We start from the raw sequence: 25,117 nt of genomic DNA, 5'->3' as shown, positions 1-25,117 counted from the left end.
TCGTTTTTCTCAGCTACAACTGCACCAAATGTGACGAGGTTTGTTGCATTTAAAAGAAAAACTGAAACTCTAGTGACTGGTGGTTTCGAATTTCCGCTTTATATTGTCAATTTTCATTAAAAATTATCAAAATCGAAAATTTTTAGAAAACGAGGCTATCAAGTTTACAACTCTGTCTTTCGGCAACGAAAACGGATATCGCATTTCTGTGAATTGCATCTAGTAGTACATTTAAAGCGGACAAAAGTGATATGTTACATATGAATCTGGAAATGGAATATGGAATATGGAATATGGAAATGAAATGGAATCTGGAATACGCAAATACACCTTTTGCAGAACCCTTGTAAACAACGTAACAAATTCACATAAGATGTAAAACGATATATCGAATTTGTCCGCTTTGAATGGTCTAATCGATGCTGTTTACAGAACCGCGACATCTGTTCTTGACGCAGAGCTATGGATTTGTAAACTTCGTGCTTCTATTTTTTTCAAACTGTCGAATATTTGAAAATCTTTTTAACAAAATTCAGGCATTAATTCGAAATTTCTTTTCAAGCAGTCACTTGAATTTAACTGTCTCTCAAATGCAACAAATTTCATTAAAACCAGTCCAGGGGTTATCTCAGAAAAACGTTTTTGCGTTTTACGTGTATTTGAATAGGCCGCCTCAGAGTTGGGCCCGAGCTAAAGCTTCCTCTTAAATTGTACCCCACCATAGCAGCGTTTTCTGAATTATCTCTAGAAGAAATATACAGAAATATATATTTGCAGAACAGTCACAGTTCTTTTCGATCCCTCGTTTACTGCTCTGATAAGTTAAGAGCCACAACCGACTCTTATGGTTATTTGGGAAGTTACGTAATGATGCGTGGCCACCAGTCGCGTACAACTGCGTATGGCACAGGAAGCTGCGACTCTGCACGTACTGCGCCCACCGCCGAAGGTTTGAAAAGCAAGCACAGCAGAGAAGTGGCAACGTTAAGCGGCTCGAATGATAACTGTAGAAGCGTCATTCAAAACACGCGGAATTGTCATCCACTTCCGGCGGCGTTTTCTCTACTCCCTTTTTAAATAAAAAGATGCTGATCCATGAATATTTTCATAAACAACGGTTGCATTTGTTAATTTTCGCTTCTCCTTCCTGTTTGGCTGTTGCCTTGGCTATCTCCCTTAGTACATCACTTAATTTCTCAAGTCCTTGCGACTCTTGTTTCCAGTTGGCAATTTTGCACGAAAAGAGCTGTAGAACTAGGGAAAAACCAGACGAGTTAACAGGTGACAGTCATATTAATTTGCCCATAAGTTTCAAGATTATTACAGGGCGTATGCGTCCGAAATTCGGGGGGGGGGGGGGGGGCGGGCCCTCCCGGGCCCCCCCTTGGGTACATGCCTGGCAAGATTGCTGAAAGGATGCATGTTGCAAGCGTCCCCACCAAAATTATCTTCATCGCTCTGTCAAGGACTTTCATTCTTGTGCTCAATTGAGATCTATAACAGTATTATGAAACTTGTATGAGTTTATATTTGCGGTTTGCAGCATGCACATTAAGACAAAATCAACACACTGAATTAACATAATTTATAAAACCTGTGTTATAGCTTGCCTCTTTATCACCAAAAGATTCTTGCCTGCATTCTTGAATGAGAAAAAAGGAAACCGAGGGATCCGATTTTTATTAATCATAAGAAGCCAACAAAGACTCTAAGGACAACATAGGGGAAATTACATGTACTTACTAATTTAGTTACAGAAATGGTAAATTAATGGAAATGAAAGTGCATGAAGAAACAACTGGCCGCAGGTGGGATATGAACCCACGTCTTTGCATTATGTGTGCGATGCTCTTACCAGGTGAGCTATCGTGGTGCCGTTTTCCCACCCACTTTCTGCGGTATTTATGTTCTACTACTAGAACTAACCCTAGGAGTGTTAGCCAGCACCACCACTCGCAAACCTTGGCAGTGGATGTGGAACATCCTTTTTCTCCCACAGGCCTCACGAGTATGTGATCTGTTTGAGTAACGGCAACTGGTCAGTAAACCTGCACATGCTACCTGAAGGCATCAATGTTGCCGGATTTAGGACCATTGTAATGTAATGAACGAAAAGAAAGGGAACTGAGGGGCCCGATTCTTATTAATCATAAGAAACCAACAAACAGACACCAAGGACAACATAGGGAAAATTACATGTAGTTATTAAGTTACATTACATTACGAGGGTCCCAAGTCCGATAACATTATGCTTTCAGGTAGCATGTGTGGGTTTATTGACCAGTTGTCACCCAAATAAATCATGCACTCGTGACGCCTGCGGCAGAAAGGATGTTGCACATGCGCCGCCAAGGTTTGTGAGTGGTTGTGCTGGCTAATCCGTCCAGGGTAAGTTCTAGCAGTAAAACATAAATACACCAGAAAGTGGGTGGGAAAACGGCCCCGCAGTAGCTTAATTTGTAAGAGCATTGCACACGTAATGCGAAGACGTGGGTTCGTATCCCACCTGCGGCCAGTTGTTTCTTCATGCACCTTCATTTCCATTAATTTATCACTTGTTTAACTCAATTAGTAAGTACATGTAATTTCCTCTGTTGACCAAAGTGTCTCTGTTTGTTGGCCTGCATTCTTGTATTTTGCGGGAACCTAATTATGTATAAATTATTGAATAATCTATACCTGCACTTGTGTGCTGCAAATTTAATAAAGCAGCTGGTCAATAATAAATGTATACTTCTGCATTTCAATTATCTCGAGCTTTCTTATGTTGTTCATGTTCACGAGTTTTGTTCATTTATCACATAGCTTTCCTTTGATGGAAGTAGTATGTTTGGTAGTACAAGCCTTTTGATATTTTCACCTATGGTATGCTCAATTTAATGGGTAGTTTAAGGAGTCAATGCCTTGAGTTGCTTAGAACAAATGCACTATCCTGTAAAATGTTAATGCCTGCCAAACTTGTTTGATGCAATTATTTTGTTTTGCTCTGAACCATGCTGAACTGGTAACCAGACCAGCTTGGAATGGTTCCTGTGTTTTGTCCTGTACCATTCTGAGCTGTAGCTGAACCAGTTGACATTCACCTCCAAAATGGTGGCACAAATTTTGGTTTAGGTTCACCTACAATTTGGCAAAAGTAAGTTGTACCGACTACAGTTCAATTTAGGTGGTTCAATACCTTAGCACGTATGCTGTTAGTTTTAATTATTATTATTATTTTCTTGCATACAAGCAAAATCAGTGCACCTCATAACAAGGCAAGGCCCTCTGCCTGCCACTACGTTTGGTTTGTTTTTACATGCAATATTTCTCATGTTATGTTCTATCCTTTTCTACATGGGACCACAAAACATACCAAATGAAAAAAAATCCAGCGATGTCGTCGAACTGGGAAGGAAATACAGGCAGAGGCAGGTCAGTACAAAGAATAACATATTTGTTTTGTGCTGGAAAAGTGATATGATGAATTTTTGGTGTCTGAAAAATATTGGCTGAACTTCAAGGCAATGCCACTGGAAGTGCCAAAAACAGCTCGTCTACTAAAATCTGGATTTTTCCGCGTCAACTGCTATTGTGCACGATGTTTTGCAAAAGTGCTAGGTCATGTTTTTGGTTTAACACTGCAGCCTATTATGCTTCTATGCTATACTAAATTACAAGTCAAGTATGCACCAGAGGCTCTTCCCAAAACCAGTGTGCTCGCCATTTCTTCTAACTAGTTCTTCCACATTTAATATTCCAAAATATAGTTCCCTTTTAGCTATTGGCCTTAAGCTCTACCACTGGAAAAGCTGGCGCCACCATCGGCGTGACGTGCTATTAGGGATCACGTGGACATAGCGGCCGTGTGGGCTGCTTCGGGAGCGCCGAACCGAGCTGAAAACGACAGTTTAAATTGCCTCCTACGCTGCGGTCCTCATTTAGTGGCGAGATTTTCCTGCTTCGAGTTTCTCCTTTACAACGCTTGAAAGCATTGCAGTAGGTAATGGCTGCCTTTGAAGGCGCGCAACATGGTAGGCTACTGCTCGGTGCCGCAGCGCCGGACGTATGCAACGGAGCCTGGTGTCAGCCTTATTCACACGTAGCGGCAGGGCTTGGCTCGGTGCTCGGTGAAGCTTGGCTCGCAAAACATAAAACCGGCAAACAGTCATCGGCTACAGCTCGGGTATGCAGCAAACACAGACGCGAGGGAAATTTCTGCTATGGCGCCGGGTCTGTGATGTTCAGAAAACATGCACTGAGACGCTCGCCCGAGTCCGCTGCTTGACTAATGTCATGACGGTTTGGTCTATGAACTTGTCGATGCTATAGATACTGGCAAGTTCACTGGAGTGGAAAGGAAGCGGTAAGAAGCATATTAAAAAAAGCATGGCATATGGTCATGTTGGTGTTATGAATTAATGCACTGGATTACAAAAAAGAAGCAGCGGGAAATCGCACGCTGAGAACACCGATAAACATAGTGTGAAGCAACTAGTGAAATAATATTGAAACGTCCAGGAATTAAGAAGAAGAAAAAAAAAGACTGAATCGTCGCGACGGCACATCACAGTCCACATAGGCGTTGAAGTCTCTTATATAAAATTATTTTTGAACAGCTCTGATAGCGCCCACGCAACAATGGTTGCTTGTGTACTGTCAAATGCTCATATTCTGCAGCCTAAAGCTCATGGCACGGTGCAAAAACGCGCACGCAGCGAAAACGAGACAGTGTGCGGACAAGCATGCAGACGCACAGTCAGTCGCTGCGAATCTGTGTGATCGCTGCATTGAGGCTTCATTCTACTATGCTCCATTTAGCTATACAAACACTATAAGAACATATTTCACATGGTTTGCTCTCAGCGTTTACCTACCTTTCACGCAAGAAGCCGGTTCGGGAGACTCCATTGCGGCAACCGCACGCAGTGGGGTTTACTGTACGTATTCGGTAAAGAGATAGCGTCTGTAAACAATTCTGTGCTTTCAATTTGCCCAAGATTATTATTTAAACAGTAAAAAACTTCTCTCGTTTCAAAAGTACTTACAGAAATGTCCGGGAGAGCTCGTGCATGGTGTTTTCGGTGAGCGCTGACAACAAAAACTATGAGGAGTGCGCCGTGTGATTCCTCATACTACCCCAGCGAGGCGCTTCCGATAGATGGCGACTCCGTAACTCCTTGCCGCCAATACTAGTGCTTGCCACTGCCACTGTAGTTTTTTGGACAGTTGTGAGCTGCTGAAATAAAGATGTATGTATGTATGTATGTATGTATGTATGTATGTATGTATGTATGTATGTATGTATGTATGTATGTATGTATGTATGTGTTTTTGGTAACGATATAAACTGCTGATGTTGCAGCAGTTTATAATTATGTGGTTCAATAATATATTTTTCTTTCATGCATTTTGCACTTTAGGAAGACACGTGAGAGAACTAGGAGAGATGGGCAGGAAACGGAGTCATCATATGGGCCAGCAGTTCATGGAAACAGTCCTGGGTCTTCTTCTAGCCTTGCAGAGAATGAGCTGTGAGCAATCTTAGCATTTAAAAGCTAACAGGATTTATCTAAGAAGATGAATTAACCCATTTCAAATTAAAGGAAGTCAACGGTAAAATCAACATTGTTATAAATAGAGGTTCAAGTGTTGCAATCACACTTAATTTTAAAACAGTTACAAATGACTTAATTAACATTGTCACACATCCTCTACCAATAGCTGCTAAGCGCGCCATCTCTATTCAAAGTTTGATGCCCTTATGTCACTTTTTCACTGTTAATGAATTGTCATCGAGGGCTTTCTGTTACAAAACATGCAGCTTGCAAAGGGTGTATGGTGTCTTGAGATAAGATAAGCAAATATAACTCAAAAGAAACCAGCAATGATCCAAGCCATGGCTTTAAAAAGGGAGGCAGTAGTTATTTTAGAAAACCTGACGCTGCCTTAAATGCCCTTTCATAGGAGCATGGGTTATGTTTGCAAGAACCACATTGGGACTTAGTCAACCATTTTAAGAGGTTGGCAAGCCTCCGAAACAGAGATAGAACCTTGCATGCTCACATTTCAAGCAGGGATGAAAACAAGGTAGCATTAGCTCTGTCTGTCCTGACCATTTTCTCACCCTTGGACCCTGGTATAGCCCCAACAACTGTCAGCGACTGGTGGCTATCGTAAATTGATGGGCTAGAAAACCTTTAATTGGCACATCAGATGTACACGGCCATGCAGAAGAAAGCACTACTCCTCTACTACATTGGTGAAGAATGTTACAATGCCTATGCTTCACTGACAGTGTTATGCCAGCAGCACCAACATCCACACTTATCAAGCTTAAGTTGGAATCATGTCCGACCATCCAGACAAGCACATGCAAGCAAATAAATGTCTACACGACCATTTCACAGAAGTTGACCATCTGTACGTTATCTTCAATTTAAACAAAATGCAATTCGGTAGGATGTTGAGACCATAAACATTTTCTCTGTGCATCTCCTCTTCGTATCTAAGCACTGCTTGTTTATTGATACTCATGCAGAAATTGTCGCAAATTTTGCTTGATACGACTGCCATGAAACTACTTTTCACACTTCGAACTGATTTGGTTCAACTTGTAGTCCAGGGGCGCATACATGAAGTAACATTGTGGCTGCTTAAATGCAAACAGCAGCCGCAGCGAAAGTCAACTAATTTGTACACGAGGGAAAGAACTCAAAGCTGGTGTTGGAGTGTAAGTCAAAAGAGGACCGATTCTCGGAAAAAGAGATGAAATGATTAATGTGTGGGGGGTTGTAACCCCTTGACTGATCACAATCCTGATGTCCTGCAAGGAACAACACTTACCAAATGTACAAAAAGGGAGGTAATTTTGCTGAAGTATGCAAAACTAAGAGCCAATACCATGGCACAGCATACAGTCTATTGGAGCACAGCTTATTGTAGGGAGTAAACGGGCCTTCACAGTGCAATACAGGAATTCCAAAGCCGCAAGAGTAATGATGACTATTATTGACTTCAGCTTTCATTTCATTATGTGCACTGGAGCATCAGTGAACATCAGTCAGGAGACACTGAACAAGATACCCAACAAGCCATTCTTAATTGGCCCAGGGCCAGTGCTGAAAAATGCAGCTTCCCTTGCTAGGCAAATTATTTGTTGAAATCTCCTTCAAAGGTATCAAACTGCAAAACCATGCTGGTCACATGCACATTGAGTAACTGCTGTGTTACAAGTGTATCGAGTAACTGCTGTGTCTAGTCGGCTCAATCCCTTGGTAATGTATCCGTGCACAAAATCTCTTCCTTCTGGAGCATGTTAGAGACTTGCCCAAAGTTGTTCAAAGAACTAGGTAAGCTCCAAGGAATCTATGCGAAGTTGCATATAGGTGGGTCCGCCTTGCTAGTTGCACAAATGCTACAGCCAGTTCTGTTGAGTATCTGAGAGGCAGCCACGAAGAGGTTGAATGGCTTGAAGGGCTTGCTGTGATCAATTAAGAAAGTCGTTGACCTCACCCCTCGAGTCTCCCATACTGTTTCAGTGCTCAAGCCCCACTCACCCTGATGCCATATATGCAGACCCTTTTCATGGCAATCCGATGGGTGCTGTCATGTTTGATTATGCGGTAACACATGCATTGGTTGCCTCAGCTGCATTCGTTGTCTTCTTACAATGGATGTGCATGATGTCCGGTGCACTTCAACAAACCTCTCTCTTGGCGGATGTTGTAGGCGGTGGCTGGGTGGACGACACGAAGCATTGGCCGCAGCTTCAGAGAACATGTAAGTGCTTTGTGAGCTCATTATGCCTTGTTGAAAATTTGCGAGCAGCGTATATGGTGCTTATACTAAAAGCGAGGCTATAAATGTATTCCAAGCTGTCCAAACGTTTCGATTCTGAATTAGATCAGGATTATGGTGTCTTTTGCTCTTAGTTTATTACTTGCCAATAATTTTGAAGCAGCGGCTTGTCATGTTTCTGACTCAGTAATGTTCTTCGGTGTGGTTGCTATCCAATTGTTTATTTTCTGCCTAGTCGCTTGCGGGTGTGATCAGTTGTGGTAGATTTATTCTTGCCGCACATAATTAAGGCTTGGAACATAGATATTCTGTACTTTGTAATGGCTTGTAGCAAAGACGCATTATCGCTAGTCACTTGTTTACTCTTTGGACTGTTGCAAAAAGTTCAGCTTTAAACATTCATGTGCGATTAGCGTTGTCACCCACACTTCAGTGCATTGATTCCATTCACTTGTTGTTGGTACATGGGTGATAGAATTAGCGCAAGTTTGAGTGTGTGTTAGAGCAGCTGTGTGTAGATAACGTGCGAGGAACTTATGCCAGAAAACGACGCTATTCCTTTGTCGCTGTGTAATGAGCGGCACTCACTCTCGTCAACATTATGGGGTTGAAGTCCTTTCTCTGAAGGTTAACAATACAATGTTGGCAAATGAGGGATTTTTTTTTTATTTTTGAGGAAAGCTATGCATTGTGAAGGGCCAGCAACACAGGCAGTCCTTGTCTAGCAGTAAGCCGTGAACTTGGCCATACAGATTCATTCTATTCTTCTGTATACAAGTCACTATTATTGCAGCTAACTACTGCACAAGTCTTCCTTCTTTCATCCCACATATTGCAGCATGAATGAAGCACAGTGCGTTGGCAATTGCCCAGTTGCATTTCCAAGAGCTGATCACACAGTAGCAGGGCAGAAGTGGTGATGGTTTCGTATTTGTGCGCTTTTGCATGCTTTTGCCTGAGGCAACACGCGGCGCACCATTGGTAGCGCCATCTTGTTTATGTGAAGCATATTGCTCAGTAAGGAAGGTCTATATAGTATGTGCATGGATGTGCATAGTGTCAATCAAGCCATCACAACAGAGCAACACACTTACCCAACATTAGACGATCTTGTCTGCCTAAGCAGTGCCATCAGTCTTTTCATTTAAACACTTTATCTAAAATGGTGGATACCACCCAGTTGTGCTGCATGAAAAGTTCAGGCACATCATGGCATTTGCTACTCTTATTGGACTATTGCCCTGCAAAAGTCTGAACTTTGGAATCTGTGCCTCAGCAATATGATCAGATAGGTCCTAGTGAACATTTGAGAAATCATCCAGCCTCTTTGACGTCATGACCTCTTTGTGCATGGCAGAACAGAGGCAGTGTGCAGTGTCTGTCTGAATATAGTCCTACAATACTTTGATAGCTACGGATGCACATTAAACCTAAACAAATGTAGCTTTTTTCAATCGGATTTTGAATTTTTTGGAGAGATCTTGTCAGAAAAAGACACCAGAACTGACACAGTGTAGGTCCCAGGAGTGATAGGCTGAACACCACCAAGCATTGGAGGTGATGAGCCTTATGGGTATATACTGATCAGCTACTTTTGCAGGTCGATAACAGCAAACATGACACTGTGCACTGTGCTCTTTGAAACCTTACGAGGAAAAATGTCTGGCGACGAGTGACCATGTAGACCGGCGGAGACTTGGCCTTCCGAGAGAGAGAGAGCAAATTGACACGACCGACCTCTTAGCGCAGGATTTTTTTAATATCCTCAAACGCTGGCCCTAGCTGGCGCGTGCCAGCAGCACCTCCCTCAAGTTGACGTGAGCGTCTGCGTAACTCTGGTGCGACGCCAATGCTGCTGCTGCTACAAATGTTAGCTGGATGACAAGCTCAAAGAAGCCCTGACAAGCAGCTATACTCTGGCCCAATTTGAGGGCAAGGAGCCAATTCATCTCTCTATTGATGCAGGCCCAGGGAGATGGCAACAATGTTGAAGTTGTGGCCTATACAATAAGTACATTTGCCTGTGCTGGGTGAGGCTATTCTCAAATTGAATGATAAAGGAAAGCTTAGCATCTGTATAGGGAATTTACCACTTCAACATGTACTCATGTCTGTGTCTTATCTGTGCCTTACACTGATAACATATCTTTTATTAGCATCTTGTCCAATTTCTCCACTTGATCCTTGGCAAGAACAGAGAACATGTCTCAGGATCCAACTCTACACCTTCTGTATGCATCGTCAGAAAGACACAAACAACCTATTTGCACAAACATGTGCTGTGCAGTCACGTCATAATCCACTCAAGTTTACTAAATATGCGCACATAATGCACAAGTTGCCTGATGAATATCTGTCTCAGGCAGCAGCACTAAATAAAACACCCATAGTGACACCCATAGCGACACCCATAGTGCGAAACATGACAAAATGGTTGTTCGTCAGCATTAAGAAATTTTGATAATTTTAACAATACTACTGTTCGGTGAACATAAAAACTGCTGATGTTGCACTGGTAGTTATTTATGTGGCTAAAACTTTTTTTTTTCCATGGCTATCTATGTTTTAGGAGCACCCCTCAGACAAATGCAAGTGGTGGATTTGGGAAAGCAGAAGCTCCATGCCAGCAAACAGTACTTGAAAACAGTCCTCTGTCTCATACTAGCTCCTTTGAAATTGAGCTGTAAGTAATTATTTTTCTCTTTTCTCATTCCATTTTATAATTTACCTGTCAAAGTAAGAGGAAGTAGAGACTAAAGGTAAAAAGCCTGACAGAAGTCCCAACATCCTTGCAAACGGTTTGTAGAGAACTCAAGACATATACAAAGCGATATCAGTAATAAATATGATACAAAAGCAGTTTAACGGTTTGCAAAGCATCTAATCTTGCATGAAAACACTAATTTACAGTTGCAATATGGTACAGACAACCTGGGACAACACAAAAGTGCTAATCTAGTAAAAAAAAAGAATAAGGGAAATCACTCAGCAGATGGAAAATGAAATGAGACAAAATGAAAAAAAAAAATGCAGAGTTGGTATACTGAATACAATCACACAAATAACGTAGCTTAATTACAACGTAGTGTGCACTCTCACATAACAAAACTAATCGAATATGACATTGTACCCCCTTACATAAATAGTTTAATATATGCTGTTTTGCATAGTATTTTAGGTACTGTGCTTAAATATAATCTTGTGTTCGAGCCTACAAAATATATAGTAACATTTGATAGCTAACACAGATTAGGTGGCAAATTGAATTAAAAAAAATCAACTGCAACATTAACATTGTTATTAATGAGGGTACAAGTGTGTTCCTTGCTCTCGGGACCTTCTCCACTATATTACATGTTGTAATAAGTTCGTATGTAGTAATAAAATTTGATTCTGATTCTGAATTTTTAAACAGTGCAGTCAAATTATATGTGACCAGTATCTCGCATCCTGTACCAGTGACTGCTAACCCTTTGAGGGTTGATTTTTTTCGACATATGCGACCGCCCAGGGTCGATTTATTTTATTGCAGATTTCAATTCTTCTTAGAGACTTATTTCGAAAAAAATTCGCAATTTTTCTAGGGTGACTGTAAAGTGAGAAAAAAATATTTTGCATTGGTATATATGTACTCTTCATTCATGAATAACAACAATAAAAAAGGAAATAAACTTAGAATTTATAATTTGATGCATTCTTATACACTTAGTTCAAGGCCTTGAAAATGCGCACACGAGAATATTTCGCAAGACTCAAATCTTCCTGCTTTTACACTAATATCTAATATGTACATCCATAGTGTAATTGAACTGCGTAGGTGCGCGCACTCAAGAAAACTGTGTGGTTGTGTGCCTGTCAAAAAAGCAAAACATGTGACAAACTTCCGCTAATCTTCATCTTATCGCCAACCAAAGGCAATTAGCTTTCGCGAGCATCCAAAAAAGAAGAAAGAAAGCAACCGAAACGCATGCACGGCGGCATCCTTCCTATGCGCACCCCTGTGAGCACTGAACGAGCGAGAAAGAGACGGTTGCCTTTTGAGCGATTAGTAACGAGATAACCATCAGTTCTGCAAGCGCAAGAAGTTGAAACCGTCTGCGAAAACAAAGCCTGAACCACCACCCACCCACGCGTGCGCCAATGCGCAGGCGGTACTATGTAGACGCGCAGGAGCGAACTAGCGCTAAAACAAACCATGCAACAAAAACCGAGCGAGGGAGGCGCGCGAAAAAAATTCTCTGTACAGTCGAACCCGGCTATATCGAACTCGCAAAAAAACGCCTATCAGTTCGATATAGAGCATAATTCGATATAAGCCTGCTAAATAATTGGATGTCATAAAAGCACATACCATTTATAAAATAACTTTATTGATGAAACTAGCTTAGTTTCGCACGAAATAGTCCTGCATTTTCTTCTGCTTGGGCAATTTCGCTGCGTGCGAGGCACGCACTTCCCCACGTTGTCTAAGGAGTCGGAGCAGCTGAGGCCGCAACATTCCGCATTCGCGCAGAAGCACCGGACTAGTGCGAGCGCACCAATCACTTCGGAGGATGTGGGCCAAAGACTGTCGTTGCTTTCCTCGTAGTGCCCATTTTCACTTGTGCTCGGCACGATGTCGGCAATGTAGTCTTCGTTTCCGGGCTCTCCCGTGGTCGCGACACCATCATTTGCGCTCACAAACTCGTCCACCGTTGATTCGTCAACAGCTTCCGGAAATTCTGACAGCTCGCTCCAAACTTCGGCAACAACGACAACGGCTTCGTCGCATTAATCAGAATTTACAGTCATTTACAGTCAGTTACAGAGCACGCGGAAGTCGGTACGGCTGAAGCTATTTTGGATGAACCACTCGCACACGGCCGTGTGTACGCGTCGGGCGCCACGGGCACTACGGGCACCAGGTCGCGAGTTAGGCCGCTTTAGCCCTAATTTCCCCCTTCAAGATCGTGCCGAGAGTGCACCTCGGAATCTTGTACGTTGCAGGGACATCCTACTTGTCACCGCGTTCGACCCGGTTTATGATTTCGAGCTTCACGACGAAAGGCGAATTCTGCCGCTTCATCACGGCAACACTGCGGGAGAAGGCGCACACAATGAATCAGATAAGCAGCGAGACAACTCGCACTTACGCCATCTTGCACGACGAGGGCACAAGAGCTTCTGATTGGCTGTCTGAGCAAGCGCTGCGGGCGGGCGGGCGGGCCAGGATAATTTTTTGTAGGGGGGTGTCGGCGGCTCCGAGGTAGCGCGGTGACGTAGGGAGAGCGGTTGGATGGAGCCGCGCCGCCGGGTTTTCCCGTCACCGCGAGGGAAAGCCAACTTCCGGGGGCACTTTCCGCCGCTTGAAGTTCGATATATCGGGAGTCGCTACTAGTCTTGTTCGATGTTTGCGTAATTTTTGCTATATATACTCATTGTAACTATACCGTGTCCAGAAATTGTTCGATATATGGCATAATTCGATGTAAACGGGTTCGATATAGTCGGGTTCGACTGTATTCCCACATAGTGGCAGCACATGACAAAAAAGAAAAAGTTAGGAAATCGGCGCGCTTTTTAAACGTACAGACGGCGCTGTAAATATATGGCATCGACCATTTTCGGACTTGTTCGCGGCGCCGTATATTTACGTCATTGACCCTCAAAGGGTTAAGTGCCATCTCTGATGTCGGATGCTATCGTATAACTTCTCTAGTGTCAATGAACTTTTATTGAGTGCTTTCTGTACGTGCAGCGTATGAGGGGTGGTCATACATTAGCGTTGATGAACACCTTTGCAACATGCAGATGACAGTATCGCTCAACGAAAACACGAGCAGTGCATGGCGTTTTGTAGTGTCGGAAATCCCATTTCCTTCCAAATAAGCTTCTACAGCTACTTACCGGCCGGAAAAGAACTACGTCACGATGCTCTCAAACATACGCACTCAGACAGGCTTTATTTGTTGGTAGGCAGCAAAAGATCAGCGATCTTCACTTGTCGCCATGGTGGCATTGTCGCAGCCTCTTCGAACTCGGTAAGGCTGCTAGTGAGTTTGTCCACAAGGCCCCGCTTCTCTGCGGAAGCTCGCATTGACGCTCAAAGCACGCGCCGTACAGATAATGAAGGGCCCTCGTCCACTTCCACATCGTCGTTGTCGTCATCACTTTCGCTTGAAGATGGGCGACGTGCGACGGCGGCAACAATGTCACTATCCAAGAACTCCGCAGATGTATTAACGGTGACTTCTCGATAACGTAAACATGACACGCCACAGCAAAGATCGTTGAACACCACGACAGCACCATGACCGCAAACACACTGGCGGAATCGAAAAAAAAAGAAATCCACGCAGGAACTTCTCTGGAAGCTGTCTAAGTATGTGTAAGCATTCTGCCACTTGCTCATCTCCATGCAGCCCGATGTCATTATCAATGTTATGAAACTTGATCCAGCCGGTACAAACAAACAACAGCGCTACAGCGACACAAACTGGTGCGCACAGCGGCGGAAGGTGCATTGATAACACAAGCAAAGTACTGCAGCTGGTGGTCCCTGGTGCGCTGATGACATTCCAATCATTATAAGCGGTTATCTCTCATTAGTGCCTTATCCATCCGCGTAGAACCATTATGAACCGTGATCAAACGTACACCGGTGATGCCTGTGTATATGGCATGGTCGCACAGATTGTATCTCGAAAACAGTTTGCGATGCGGACAGAGAGTGCTGATTGCTACCACGCAGAGTTTGCGCCACTGTGCACTGAAGAGAGACGCACAGGCCCACATCTTGAAAGTGATTTGCAAAAGGGGCAGGGTGCTGCTTATGCCGAGAGCTTCGTGAGTGCTGTGTTTTCGCCGCCTTGTTCGCGTTGAAGCGACAGGCAGCGTGAAGGTACAGTCGCTCGCTGCTGCGGTCTTTATCTTGAAAGCGGTCGTCGTATGGGACGGACGTACGGAGGAACATTTTCCTCATTGGGTAAGCATAGAAATGCCTGCACATTAAAAAAAAATATGCTTCTGTGCAGTTACTATTTGGATTGTATTGGGTTTGGCGGTGACCGCGAATTTGCACGCCGCTCGCCATAATCAGCCTGCATCGCAATAAAACACCGTCCCTATCTTCATTGCACTTTTGGCGGTACAAATCGACTGATAACTTGCCGAAAACACGAAAAATCCGAGCGTTGCCAGCGGCGAGTCGAGGTGTCAGCTTGGCAAGTCAACGCAAGCTGGTACAGTCGCCGACCGATTTTCCGGACTCCAAAAATTCAAACATGCCCGATTATTCGGTCAGCTTCGCGGCACCGCCATTCTCCCCATAGACCATAATGTATAACAACTGCCGAAAGTTCGGACACCTTGCAACCTCTCGTCTGATTTTTCGGACACTCCTTTAGCTAACTCGGTCGAGAGCACCATGCACCGACTCTGACCGGTGCATGGTTCGACTTGCTGAACGCCATTTTTGTTTTGAACGGAGCTTCCTTGCTGCCCCACGAAGTGGCGCTACTAGAAATCCCCGCTCATCATCATCGTTTCTGCCTGGTTAGATAGATCGGCTCTGCAGCAGTTCCGGTTTCAGCTTAGTAAGCCATGTCAAGACAATCCAGCAGCTGATTTGTTTCCTCGCGCAAGACGCTGCGAGCAGGCCGCGTTTTTCGTTTGTGCGACTGGTGTCGGCACGGTGGTGTTTGCTTTGTGTGCTGTGTCGAGGTTTCGGTGATCCAACGCGGCATACGTAAACATTGCGTCAAGGGTCTAATGGCGCCGACAGTGCCCGCGCAGACTGCGCTGGGGAATGCCGGCAAGCGGGTGCCGGGGGCCTAAGATTTGTCGCCTTCCGATGTGCTCCCTACTGACGCGGAAAATGTTCTGCCGAGACCTGCGCAGTGGTGGCATTGCGATTCCGGACACCGTCTCATTTGACAGTTTCATGGGTGCTGACACTGCTGTATTGACATGCGCAGAACTCGACGACGGCAAGATCATTCGTTAGGTTTCTGCTGCACCGCCGGACGATGACTCCGAGTCAAAAGATGACGCACCATGTGCTACGCTGCCGTTGCATGCGGAGCGTGTACAAGCAGTGACTGTGCTTTCAGCCGCCAATAGTGACCGTACGACCCTCTCCGAGATTCAGGCTTATCTGATTGCGCGTAAACGGAACAGCGTGCAACGGCGCATTCACGATTTCTTCCAAGGCTACTGCCGAGCCCAAATAAGTGCGTGGAAATAAAGGATTTCATTTTTTTTTTCTTAATCTGCTTTTTCGGACACCTGTTTATTCGGACATTTTCGCAGTCCCCGTGAGGTCCGAATAAACGGTCGGCGACTGTATTTCCCTGGCAATTTTCTCGAGCAGGTCCTGCTCGACACCATCCGACTTTAGACAAATGGTCTAAATGCGTGGTAGGGTCATTGAATTTTGTTCTTACACATTTGTCAATGGTGCGGTCGCGATGGTGCGCCAACACCGACACTCAAACCATAGAATTACGAGTGTCGTCGACGATGCTCTGCCGAAAAACTCTTCACACTTCACGGCTGCACTGCTCAGGGAAAAATTGCTCAGTGATCATGCAGAGCCCCTTGCTGCAAAACCCTTACGATCGTGCTGCGTACCCACAGTGAGCAGCTAATCGTTTTTTGAGCACAACAAACACAATCTCAGATTCGAGCCACGGCATTTGGGGCACTTTCCAATACGATACTCTCTTAGTATTCTGTGACCTCCGCATCCCCCCACAAATTCGGCCATTGCCTTCCCCTCCTCATTCGCTCTCCAGTCTGCGAGCTGTTTGGACGCCAGTCACTCCTCTCACTCGCCTTTATGTCAAATCCCCGCTGCCAGTTTCGATGTCGCTGCTCCTCCAAGGCTGTCCTCATCCAGCCTGCTCTCCCAAGCATGATCTTCCACCAACGGGTGCCCTTCTGCAGTTCCTACTTCTTGGTCTCCACAACTCCGATCGCCTTTCTTCTGCTACACATGAAGCCAATGCCAAGCCCGCCGTTGCAACCGTCGCCATCACCAGCACGCACCGACAAGGAAAGTGAGATGGCCTGACGACAGTTTGAAGCTCCTGCCTTCTGCGTTGCCCGCCGCATTCAGTCACTTTGGTGCCGGAGGCACGTGCATTTGGATCCGTGCTGCAGGCCATGTGATTGTATGTTATTCGGAGTGCTTTTTTAGGTGTGTGTGCCTTGCGCAGGCTATTGCAGTCTGCAGTGATAAGTGGCTCTGTCAGTCTCCGGGCGAAACTGTCTTACTTTGGAGCAGAAAGTTCTACTGATAAAAGAAGTGGAAAAAGGTGGCTGGCAGAAAACTGACATCGCAGAGGAATTGGCATACTGTAGTCTACTTTATCAACTGTGTTGAAAAACAAAGAAGCTGTGCTGGATGGCTTGCAAAAGAGCTTCTTGGGAAAGAGAAAGAGGAATCACGATTCAAAATACCTCGAAGTGGAAGGTGCACTTCTACAGTGGTCGAAAAACGCCAGGAGTGAAAATTTCTCCATACATGGACTTGTGCTAACTGCAAAAGCCAAAGCTCTTGCCCTCCAAATGGGCCGTAAAGATCTTCTCAAGTGCAGCCATGGCAGGCTTGAGCAGTTCAAGAAACGACACAGCGTGACCTTGGAAATCGATAATTAGCAAAAACGCAGCTGTGAACCGTGACACTGTATACATATGGTGCCAACATCAGCTCCAAGCTCTACTTGAAAAGTATGAAGACAAAGACATTTACAACCTAGATGAGGCTGCATTTTTCTACAAGATGCTACGAAATCACACGTTCACTACTGCGGTCGGATCTCCTCATTCCGGAGAAAAACAGAGCAAGGAGCGTGTCACGAGGCTGTTTGGTGCCAATGCAACAGGCGAGGATGAGCTTCCTTTGTTGATACTGGGGAAGGCGGGAGAAGCCGCGGTGCTTCCGAAATGCAACTATTCCCAAGGAATGCATCTACAGAAGTAACAAGCAAGCATGGATGACTGCTACTATTTTTGAAGACTACATGTGCCTTCTGGATAGACGGTTCGACGCAAAGAATCAGCCAGTGCTTTTCATATCTGACAATTGTCCGAGAAATGGGAAGATCGACAACCTCAAGGCGATCACTCGGGAATTTTTGCCTGCAAACACAACCGCGGTACTGCACCCAATGGATCAGGGCATCATTGAGACCATCCGGAAGCTGTACCACAAGGCTCTTTTGCAGCGCATGTTCACAGCGTATGACGCCAGCAAGAGGTACAACATTGAATTGCTTGGTGCGATCCATTTGCTAAAGTTTTCATGGAAAGAACTCGCGCCTTCGAAGGTAACCAACTGCTTTGTGCACGCTGACTTTTCCCGCGCCGTCGTCAGCGGCCCTGAGGATGAACAGCCTGACAGTGACCGGACTTGCAGCAATCTGTACGTGGCTGTTGATAAAATTGCTGGTCAAGAGGTAGAAGGTGACTTTGAGGCATTTGTGTTGGTTGACGCTGCTGCTCCTGTGGTCCCCCAGTGATGCATTCAGAGATACTAATGGACACTTTTGGTGGCCCTGATGAGGACGAAGAGCTGGTCGACAAAGAGCCACGGGAAGGGCCAACTATGGTGCAGACGCGGGAGTACCTACGCCTGCTGCGAAATAAGGTTGAATGCATGGGCTGTGACCACGGCCTCGTGCAATGCTTGGTCAAATTAGAGCAGGGGTTGCTCACGCCTAGTAAGAACTTGAAACAGCCAAAGCTTGCTGCCTTTTTTGCACCTGAATAAAGTTTTGCTTCACTGAATACATTGTATTTTGACTTCCTCGCAGTTGTGGCGCAATTAAAGCTCAACTGCTTTAGCTTTTCTTGAGTGGTCACTTATATCGAATTACTACTTATAACGAATTTTTTCGCCATCCCGCTGACATTGTTATAACAAGGAATTGCTGTACTTCTCGAAGCACGACTACCATATTATCGCTGAATATGATTTGTTAATGCTTGGCTGCGCCCGCCCGCGTAAAAGTGAAACTGGCTACACTGCTTATAAGTGTCGTAACCGTCAGGTGTTGCTAATTTCGATTAGTTGTGAACATCACCAGCCTTGAACCATGCGAAACTTTAGGTTAGACCACATGTATGCTTGCCAGCGTGGACTCTCTCTTGGTCGCTCCTGTCTATACACCTTTACAAACTTCACTTTATATTGAGCTATTGATGGCACTTCAACATGCACAATTTGGGTGTGGCTACTCTTCAGTCAGGCTGGTGTAGGACAAAGCTGGTCTGTCTCATGTAACGCAGCCAGACCAGAGCACATGAGCGCGAGCGTGCACTTCAGCCTTATTGTGCACATAGTTAGCTACTATAGCAAGGTAAGTGTAGATAAGGTAAGGTATTTGGGCGAGTTGGTAAGGTTCACTGTTGTCTCAAGTAGCTGCGTCTGCAGCCTAGTGTAGATGCCACGGCCGCCGCAGGGTGCCGCAACAAGCTTGTTTGCTGAGCTCGCTATGGCTTGCTGAGAACAGCTGTGTGCTTTGATGGGTATTTGGGTGACAGGACTCGAAGAGCACAATCATCTGACCATCTGCTTTCCGAGTTGTACACGCTCAAGGTGTGTTACCAGCATGGTTGAAGCTCCTTATGTCGGGAATCCTTTCAATGCGAGTCCGGACTGCAGCATCCATCGCTTAGCCAATGTGCGCGCTGCCAATGTACTTGCACGGGCGAACATGAAGATGAAGTTTGTTCTACCCTCGAAAATTGTATGATTGCCGTCGAGATAAGTGTTAAAGGAAATGTGCTTCTGATGCCACACGAGTATAGCCGCGCGTAGTTATCTAGTACACTGTATCACAGCAAAGGGATGAGACACTGTGAACTCAACCGTAAGCTGAGGGATAGCCTTGGAGTTTGGCACGTCGTAGGCACTGAAATTAAAAGTATTGGTGTCTATGTGAACATCCAAAATCAAATTTGAACTGCGTGCCACGGTGACAATCAGTAGGGCGGAGCGTTGTGGGCACTACCTTGCTATGCCGTTGCCTTCCCAGTGCAGGGAATTGAAGAAGGACTGGGAGCACTGCAAAGGGGATTGACGACAATCTTTGATTGCCAATAACACCACCTCTGCTGAACACATTGAAGTAATTTTTGCTAAAAAGTATTTCTGAAATAGTCTATTATAGAGGGACACTAAAGGTTAATATTAAGTCAGCATGGACTGTTGAAATGCCATCCCAGAAACCTCGAAATGCTTGTTTCATGCAAAGAAGAGACTTATTTTAAGACAAAATGCATTCTGAAGCATCTGCGTACCTCTAGCACAGTTCAAATCGCCCGCCCTCCGATCGAGGAGTGGCGACGTCATGGTCTCATAGTGACATTGCGCCGTCGGTGAGTAAAACGGCGCCCGCAGACGGCACTACGGCTTTTCTGCGCAAAACGCAAACACGCGGCCAGAAACAGAGCCAAGATAGAGCAGACAGCAGCGCGAAAGCAGAACTATGGTGGCTAGCGGAAGGGAAAGCGCGCGACGATAAGCTGATTCTTTATTTTATGACGCCAACTTTGACGCTCGTTGCAATGGACGACCCTGACAACGACACATTGGCTCGCGATGCTGGGCTCAACTTCAGTGATTTAAGCACTGATGAACGTGACCTGCTGCTGAGGGCTCGCGCTACCTGCGTCGTTGCGTACTGCTATGATGGCAACTGTATGTCATGGCTGTACATATCCGCACATTGTAGCTTTTCCTTCGTGAAAACCAAATGCCGCACTCGCCGCCCCGTCTTCGACCTGCAGTTCTTGCGCTTCGGAGAATGCAGGCAAGACCGACGGAACAGCGCTACGGGAAAGCATTGATTTGAAAGGCACTCCACACGACTTCAGTAAGTCGGCGTTAAACTCGTCATCCTCTGGACGAAAGTGCAGCGAGCACACTATACGATTTTTCGGCTCTTTGCCAATGCGCTGTGGCAGAGTTACGGCACTTAACCACTTCGAACGGAGAGGTTAATTCGTTGGCACACAGCGATAAGTAATGTTGGATTCGCCGCTACAACTGCCCTTGGCCAAGTTCCGCAGACCGTTTGCGCATCCTATGACATCACATGGACGTGGCATTCTCGCTGCTTGTTCCAAATGCAAGTTTCGCGAGCCAGCAGAACCAGCGCAGCACAACGTGATACGAAACAACTGAAACTTCAAAGCGCGCGGCGCAGTCAAAGAAAACGAAACCTTTCGACCACCCATACTACTGAAGGGTAATGTCAAAATGTTATTTTTTCTTAGAATCGAACAGAAGTAGACAAGCAGCATTTTCTTTCGTCTTATAACCTAATGAAATGATCTTTTTAATATGAGCAGTTGAGTACTAGTGACATAAATTATGATGAGGAGTGCCTTCGTCATCGGGCTAGTACCGGAATGTCGCTGGGGGGTCTCAAATCGTGTCGTGCATTTACCTGAATTTCTCTGTTACTAAAGCTCTGTTCGCGATTATATTGACGCCTTAGACGTTCTAGAGCATTGCTTTATCACTTTAACTTGACTTCATAGTAACCTTTAATTGTCCCTTTAACATCAAATGCATTTTTCGACTTCGATAAAAAGTGGTTCAGGATCCCTTGAATGATTAGAAGAACCTACCCTACTGACTCACTCAGTGTGTACACAGTCATCAAAATCATTTTCAGGGTCCCTTTAATGGAGGGGCAAATTTGTTTCTTGCTCAAAAAAAAAAAAAAAAAAACCGACTTAATGCAGTTTGAATAGTAAGGAGTAGTGTTTATTTTATTCAAAATGAGAACGGAAAGGAAGGGTTAGTAAAATGCACAGTGAATAAAACGTCTTCGAAAAAAAAATGGTAAGACCCATTGCAGATTGAGTCGAACATTCTCAAAAAAGGATGCATACAGAAGCAAATATTTTCGAATATGAGCTATCTTTATTAACAGATAGTAAGCTCATTGCATGGTATGAGGCCTGAACATTGTCATAAGTTTTTCACTCAACAGAGAGTAAGTCAACCTCAGCAATCCTGACATACTCTCAGCCTGTGCACAACGCCTCAGTGTTGCGTTTCATTGTTTTGAAGAGTTTATTTTAGTTTGGATGATGGGCACCTGAATCTCAGCGCCAGCCAATGCCTTGTTTTCATAGCTCAAGTTCCTTCAAAGAAGCGGCGGTACGCTTCCTTTCTCGTTTATTCCTTGATGCGTAGGTCCTTTCTGTTCTCGTGTTCCTTCCGCCGCGCGTTCGCCCCACAGACCATTTGAAGCATCCTCTTGGTCAGTTGTACAGTCAACGTTCAATTTTTCAGACTCTCTAGGCGCCGCGAAAACGTCCAAAAAATCGGCCAGTTGGAAAAAGATGAATGCAATGTCTTTTACTGCCTTGAAGGGCTGAAATCACCACAGGCACATTCGAAAAAGCTCTGAAGGCCTGCCAGTACACTTATTAGGCATATCGGTGCTTGACTGTGACAGGAGATGGCGGGTGCACGCGTGTATAATTAAGGAATACATACTGTGCCCCGTGACAATTGCCCCGTCTTACGCTAGTTATGCTTCACTGCTTAACGTTGCTGTATTGAGGCAAACTGACTTTTGCAAATCGGCATTACGCTATGTGCTGTGCTTTAAGCTTCGTAGCCAATCGCGAGGACCACAAAGGCGGAGTCAGTGCCATCACTGACAGCGGCGAATTCGTTCAATGAAAAACACGGTGCAGAATGGCAACAAGCTTAATAGCAAATGTCGAAGTAGCTAGGCCTACGGCTGCCAGCGGATCTGCGTGCGAGCGCCAGTTCGAGGCAGCGAGATAATCAAAATGGCGGCGGTGGTGCCTTTGATTAATGCCGTTTCGGATCTGTGGTCATGGCAAAAGGTCTGGAAATCGGAACGGCAAAGGGCTCTTGCGTCCAAAATTCCAGACATTCTTATACATTGACTCTATAGGGTATGTGGTGGTGCCGCGAAACCATCCAAATTATCGGGTGTTCGGAAAGTTGGTCGTTGACTGTACACTGGCAACTCCTTCAGTGGACACTGCTTCAAAGACGATACATTATGATTGCTCTCCGTTACTCGAGCCAGCGTTACCGCCACTTTCGTTCTCTTTCAGTAAAATTACAGCTCATTTTCCCTGATAGAAGCTCAATTTCCCTGAGTTTTCCTAAGTATTTCTAGACAATTCAAAATCTCTGAGAATTCCTGGTTTTCCCAGTTGGTAGACACCCTGAGATGTCGTGCTATTTTCCAGTAGCACAGGTTATTTGAAGTAGTAGTTTAGCGCGAATAAAACCACGGACACAAGGAAGATAGACTAGGACAAGCGCTACTCACAACTGTTTAATGGAAGCAAGGATAGTGCATATATATATATATCCTCTTGTCACGCATGCGCCTACCAAGCAGAAGAGTAGCCGGTACATACACATCAAAGGCGGTTGCGCAAGAAGTTAAATTCGGCATCCAGTAATGTGATAGAAGGCTCACTCACACATCTATCTCTGTTCTTCTTGATAAAGAAGGCCTCAAGAGCGAGCCTGGAAGAGGCGTTGCCGCTCCTGCCAAGAATAGTTGTCGATCGGTTATTGTTCAGCTTGCTTAGTGTCAATGAATTTTCATATTTCATGCGTAGAAGGGATGGTTGCTCGTTAAGACTGATTAAAATAGATAATTTGAAAATACTTGTGTTCGGTGACCATAGAAACTGCAGATGTTGCACCAGTAATTAATTATGTGGCTAAACATTTTTTTTTGGTGACTATTTGTACTTTAGGAGAAATCCTCAGGCAACTATGAGTGATGGATTTTGGAAACCAGAAACTCCATATAGGCAAGCAGTATTTGAAAGCAGTCCTCTGTCTTGTACTAGCGTCTTAGAGAATGAGCTCTGTGCAGTTTTAGTAACCTTTGGAAGCTAACACGAGTTATGCAACAAGACGAATTATTAGAAGTCAATTGTAAAAGCAACATTGTATGCACATTTGACTTTATTAGTCACATTCAATTTTATGGACCAGAATGAATTAAAATAATTGTCTCTCATGTCTATTGTGCTGTCAGAATGCTGTTATGTCATTTTTTCAAATCCTCTTGATCTTTATTGTGTCAGTGTATGCAGCATATACAAGGGATGGTAGCTCTTCAGCAATAATGAACATAGACAATTTTAATGATACTAGTGTTTGGTCACCATAGACACCTGTAATGTGGTGCCCATATATATATATATATATATATGTATATATATATATATATATATACATATATACATACACACATATGTGTGTGTGTGTGTGTGTGTGTGGCTGGATAATTGATTAATTTCATGGCTTTTTTTCTTATGCTGTAGGAGGACACCTCAAAGAACTTGTAGTGATAAACAGAAACTTAATACGGGGAGCTATTACATGCAAACAGTGCTCTGCCTCATTCTTATTGCACCAATGATGAGCTGTGAGCAATTTTAGTAACGCTCGACAGCTAACTGTTGCAAGGCTTTTCAAGTGGATCTTGTACCATCTATTTCTGTTGCCTGGTTTGCTTTTTTTGTCTTTTGTTTGCTGGTACAGTATTGCATATTAAAATAGTAAATCATTCAGAGTACTCTACTATTTCTTTAATCAAGGAACATCTTCGAAAGTATTAGTAATCGGGCAGCTTGCTTGAGTAACCACTGTGACACATACTTGCGCAATATAAAAGATAATGCAAGAATCAAATGTGTTGTGAAACAAAATCTGAAAAAATAAAGCACTCCCCTTATCTCTGGTCACGTGAAGACTAATTATCTGCAAACCTATTTTTTGGCCTCCTTCTTTTATTGCAGGAGAAAGCCTGGAAGAGCTAGGAGTGATCAATGGAAAAGAGAAATGCCAAATAAGAAGGCACTTTCTGTAGGCAGCAGTCCACTGTCCCCGACTTGTTTCGTGGAAAATGAGCTGTGAGCACTTTTAATTACCCTTGGAAGTGAATTTTTTCTGGACTCATTGCGGTGCCCTTGCACATTGTGTTCAGTTTCCTCATTCTTGCAGCGCTTTATTATTACATGGTTTACATAAAACGATCACAAATGAGAGAAAGAGCTAGCTGGCAATTAGAATCATTGGCAGGGTCAGAAAAAAGATTTCGCTATTCAATATTGATCTAATGGAAACACCATATTAAAGGGACATTAAAGGCAAATACTAAGTCGTTGTGGACTGTTGGAATAGCATTCCAGAAACCTCGCAGCGCTTGTTTTGTGCCAAGAAACGACTTGGTTTATGAGAAAATTGCATCTCAAAGGTCCGCATACCTGTAGCGCCATTTAAATTGCCCACCCCTAATCGTGGACTGGTGACGTTGCATTCACCATC

The 25,117-nt window shown here is 44.5% G+C and overlaps 2 protein-coding genes across 10 annotated transcripts in view; one reads left to right on the top strand and one right to left on the bottom strand.

Annotated features, from left to right (window-relative positions):
* LOC142565818 (ADP-ribosylhydrolase ARH3-like) overlaps positions 1 to 25,117 on the top strand; it is a 110,154-nt gene that overhangs the window by 9,439 nt on the left and 75,598 nt on the right. For 6 of the 9 annotated variants that reach the window (XM_075676356.1, XM_075676358.1, XM_075676359.1 and 3 more), the window contains 5 exons: positions 3,375 to 3,414; positions 5,403 to 5,513; positions 7,711 to 7,761; positions 10,349 to 10,462; positions 24,589 to 24,702. In XM_075676356.1, coding sequence (XP_075532471.1) covers positions 3,377 to 3,414; positions 5,403 to 5,513; positions 7,711 to 7,761; positions 10,349 to 10,462; positions 24,589 to 24,702 — 428 coding nt within the window. In that variant the 5' untranslated portion in view covers positions 3,375 to 3,376. The remainder of the gene's footprint in view (positions 1 to 3,374; positions 3,415 to 5,402; positions 5,514 to 7,710; positions 7,762 to 10,348; positions 10,463 to 24,588; positions 24,703 to 25,117) is intronic. The other 3 variants (XM_075676362.1, XM_075676355.1, XM_075676363.1) reach the window with 3 other exon arrangements.
* LOC142565820 (salivary anticoagulant protein P23-like) overlaps positions 1 to 25,117 on the bottom strand; it is a 104,921-nt gene that overhangs the window by 69,284 nt on the left and 10,520 nt on the right. The window lies entirely within an intron of this gene.

Source organism: Dermacentor variabilis, unplaced genomic scaffold (genome assembly GCF_050947875.1).
Source record: "Dermacentor variabilis isolate Ectoservices unplaced genomic scaffold, ASM5094787v1 scaffold_12, whole genome shotgun sequence".
Lineage (NCBI taxonomy): Eukaryota > Metazoa > Arthropoda > Arachnida > Ixodida > Ixodidae > Dermacentor > Dermacentor variabilis.
The sequence above is the reverse complement of the archived record's forward strand: the minus strand, read 5'-3'. Positions and strand labels throughout refer to the sequence as shown.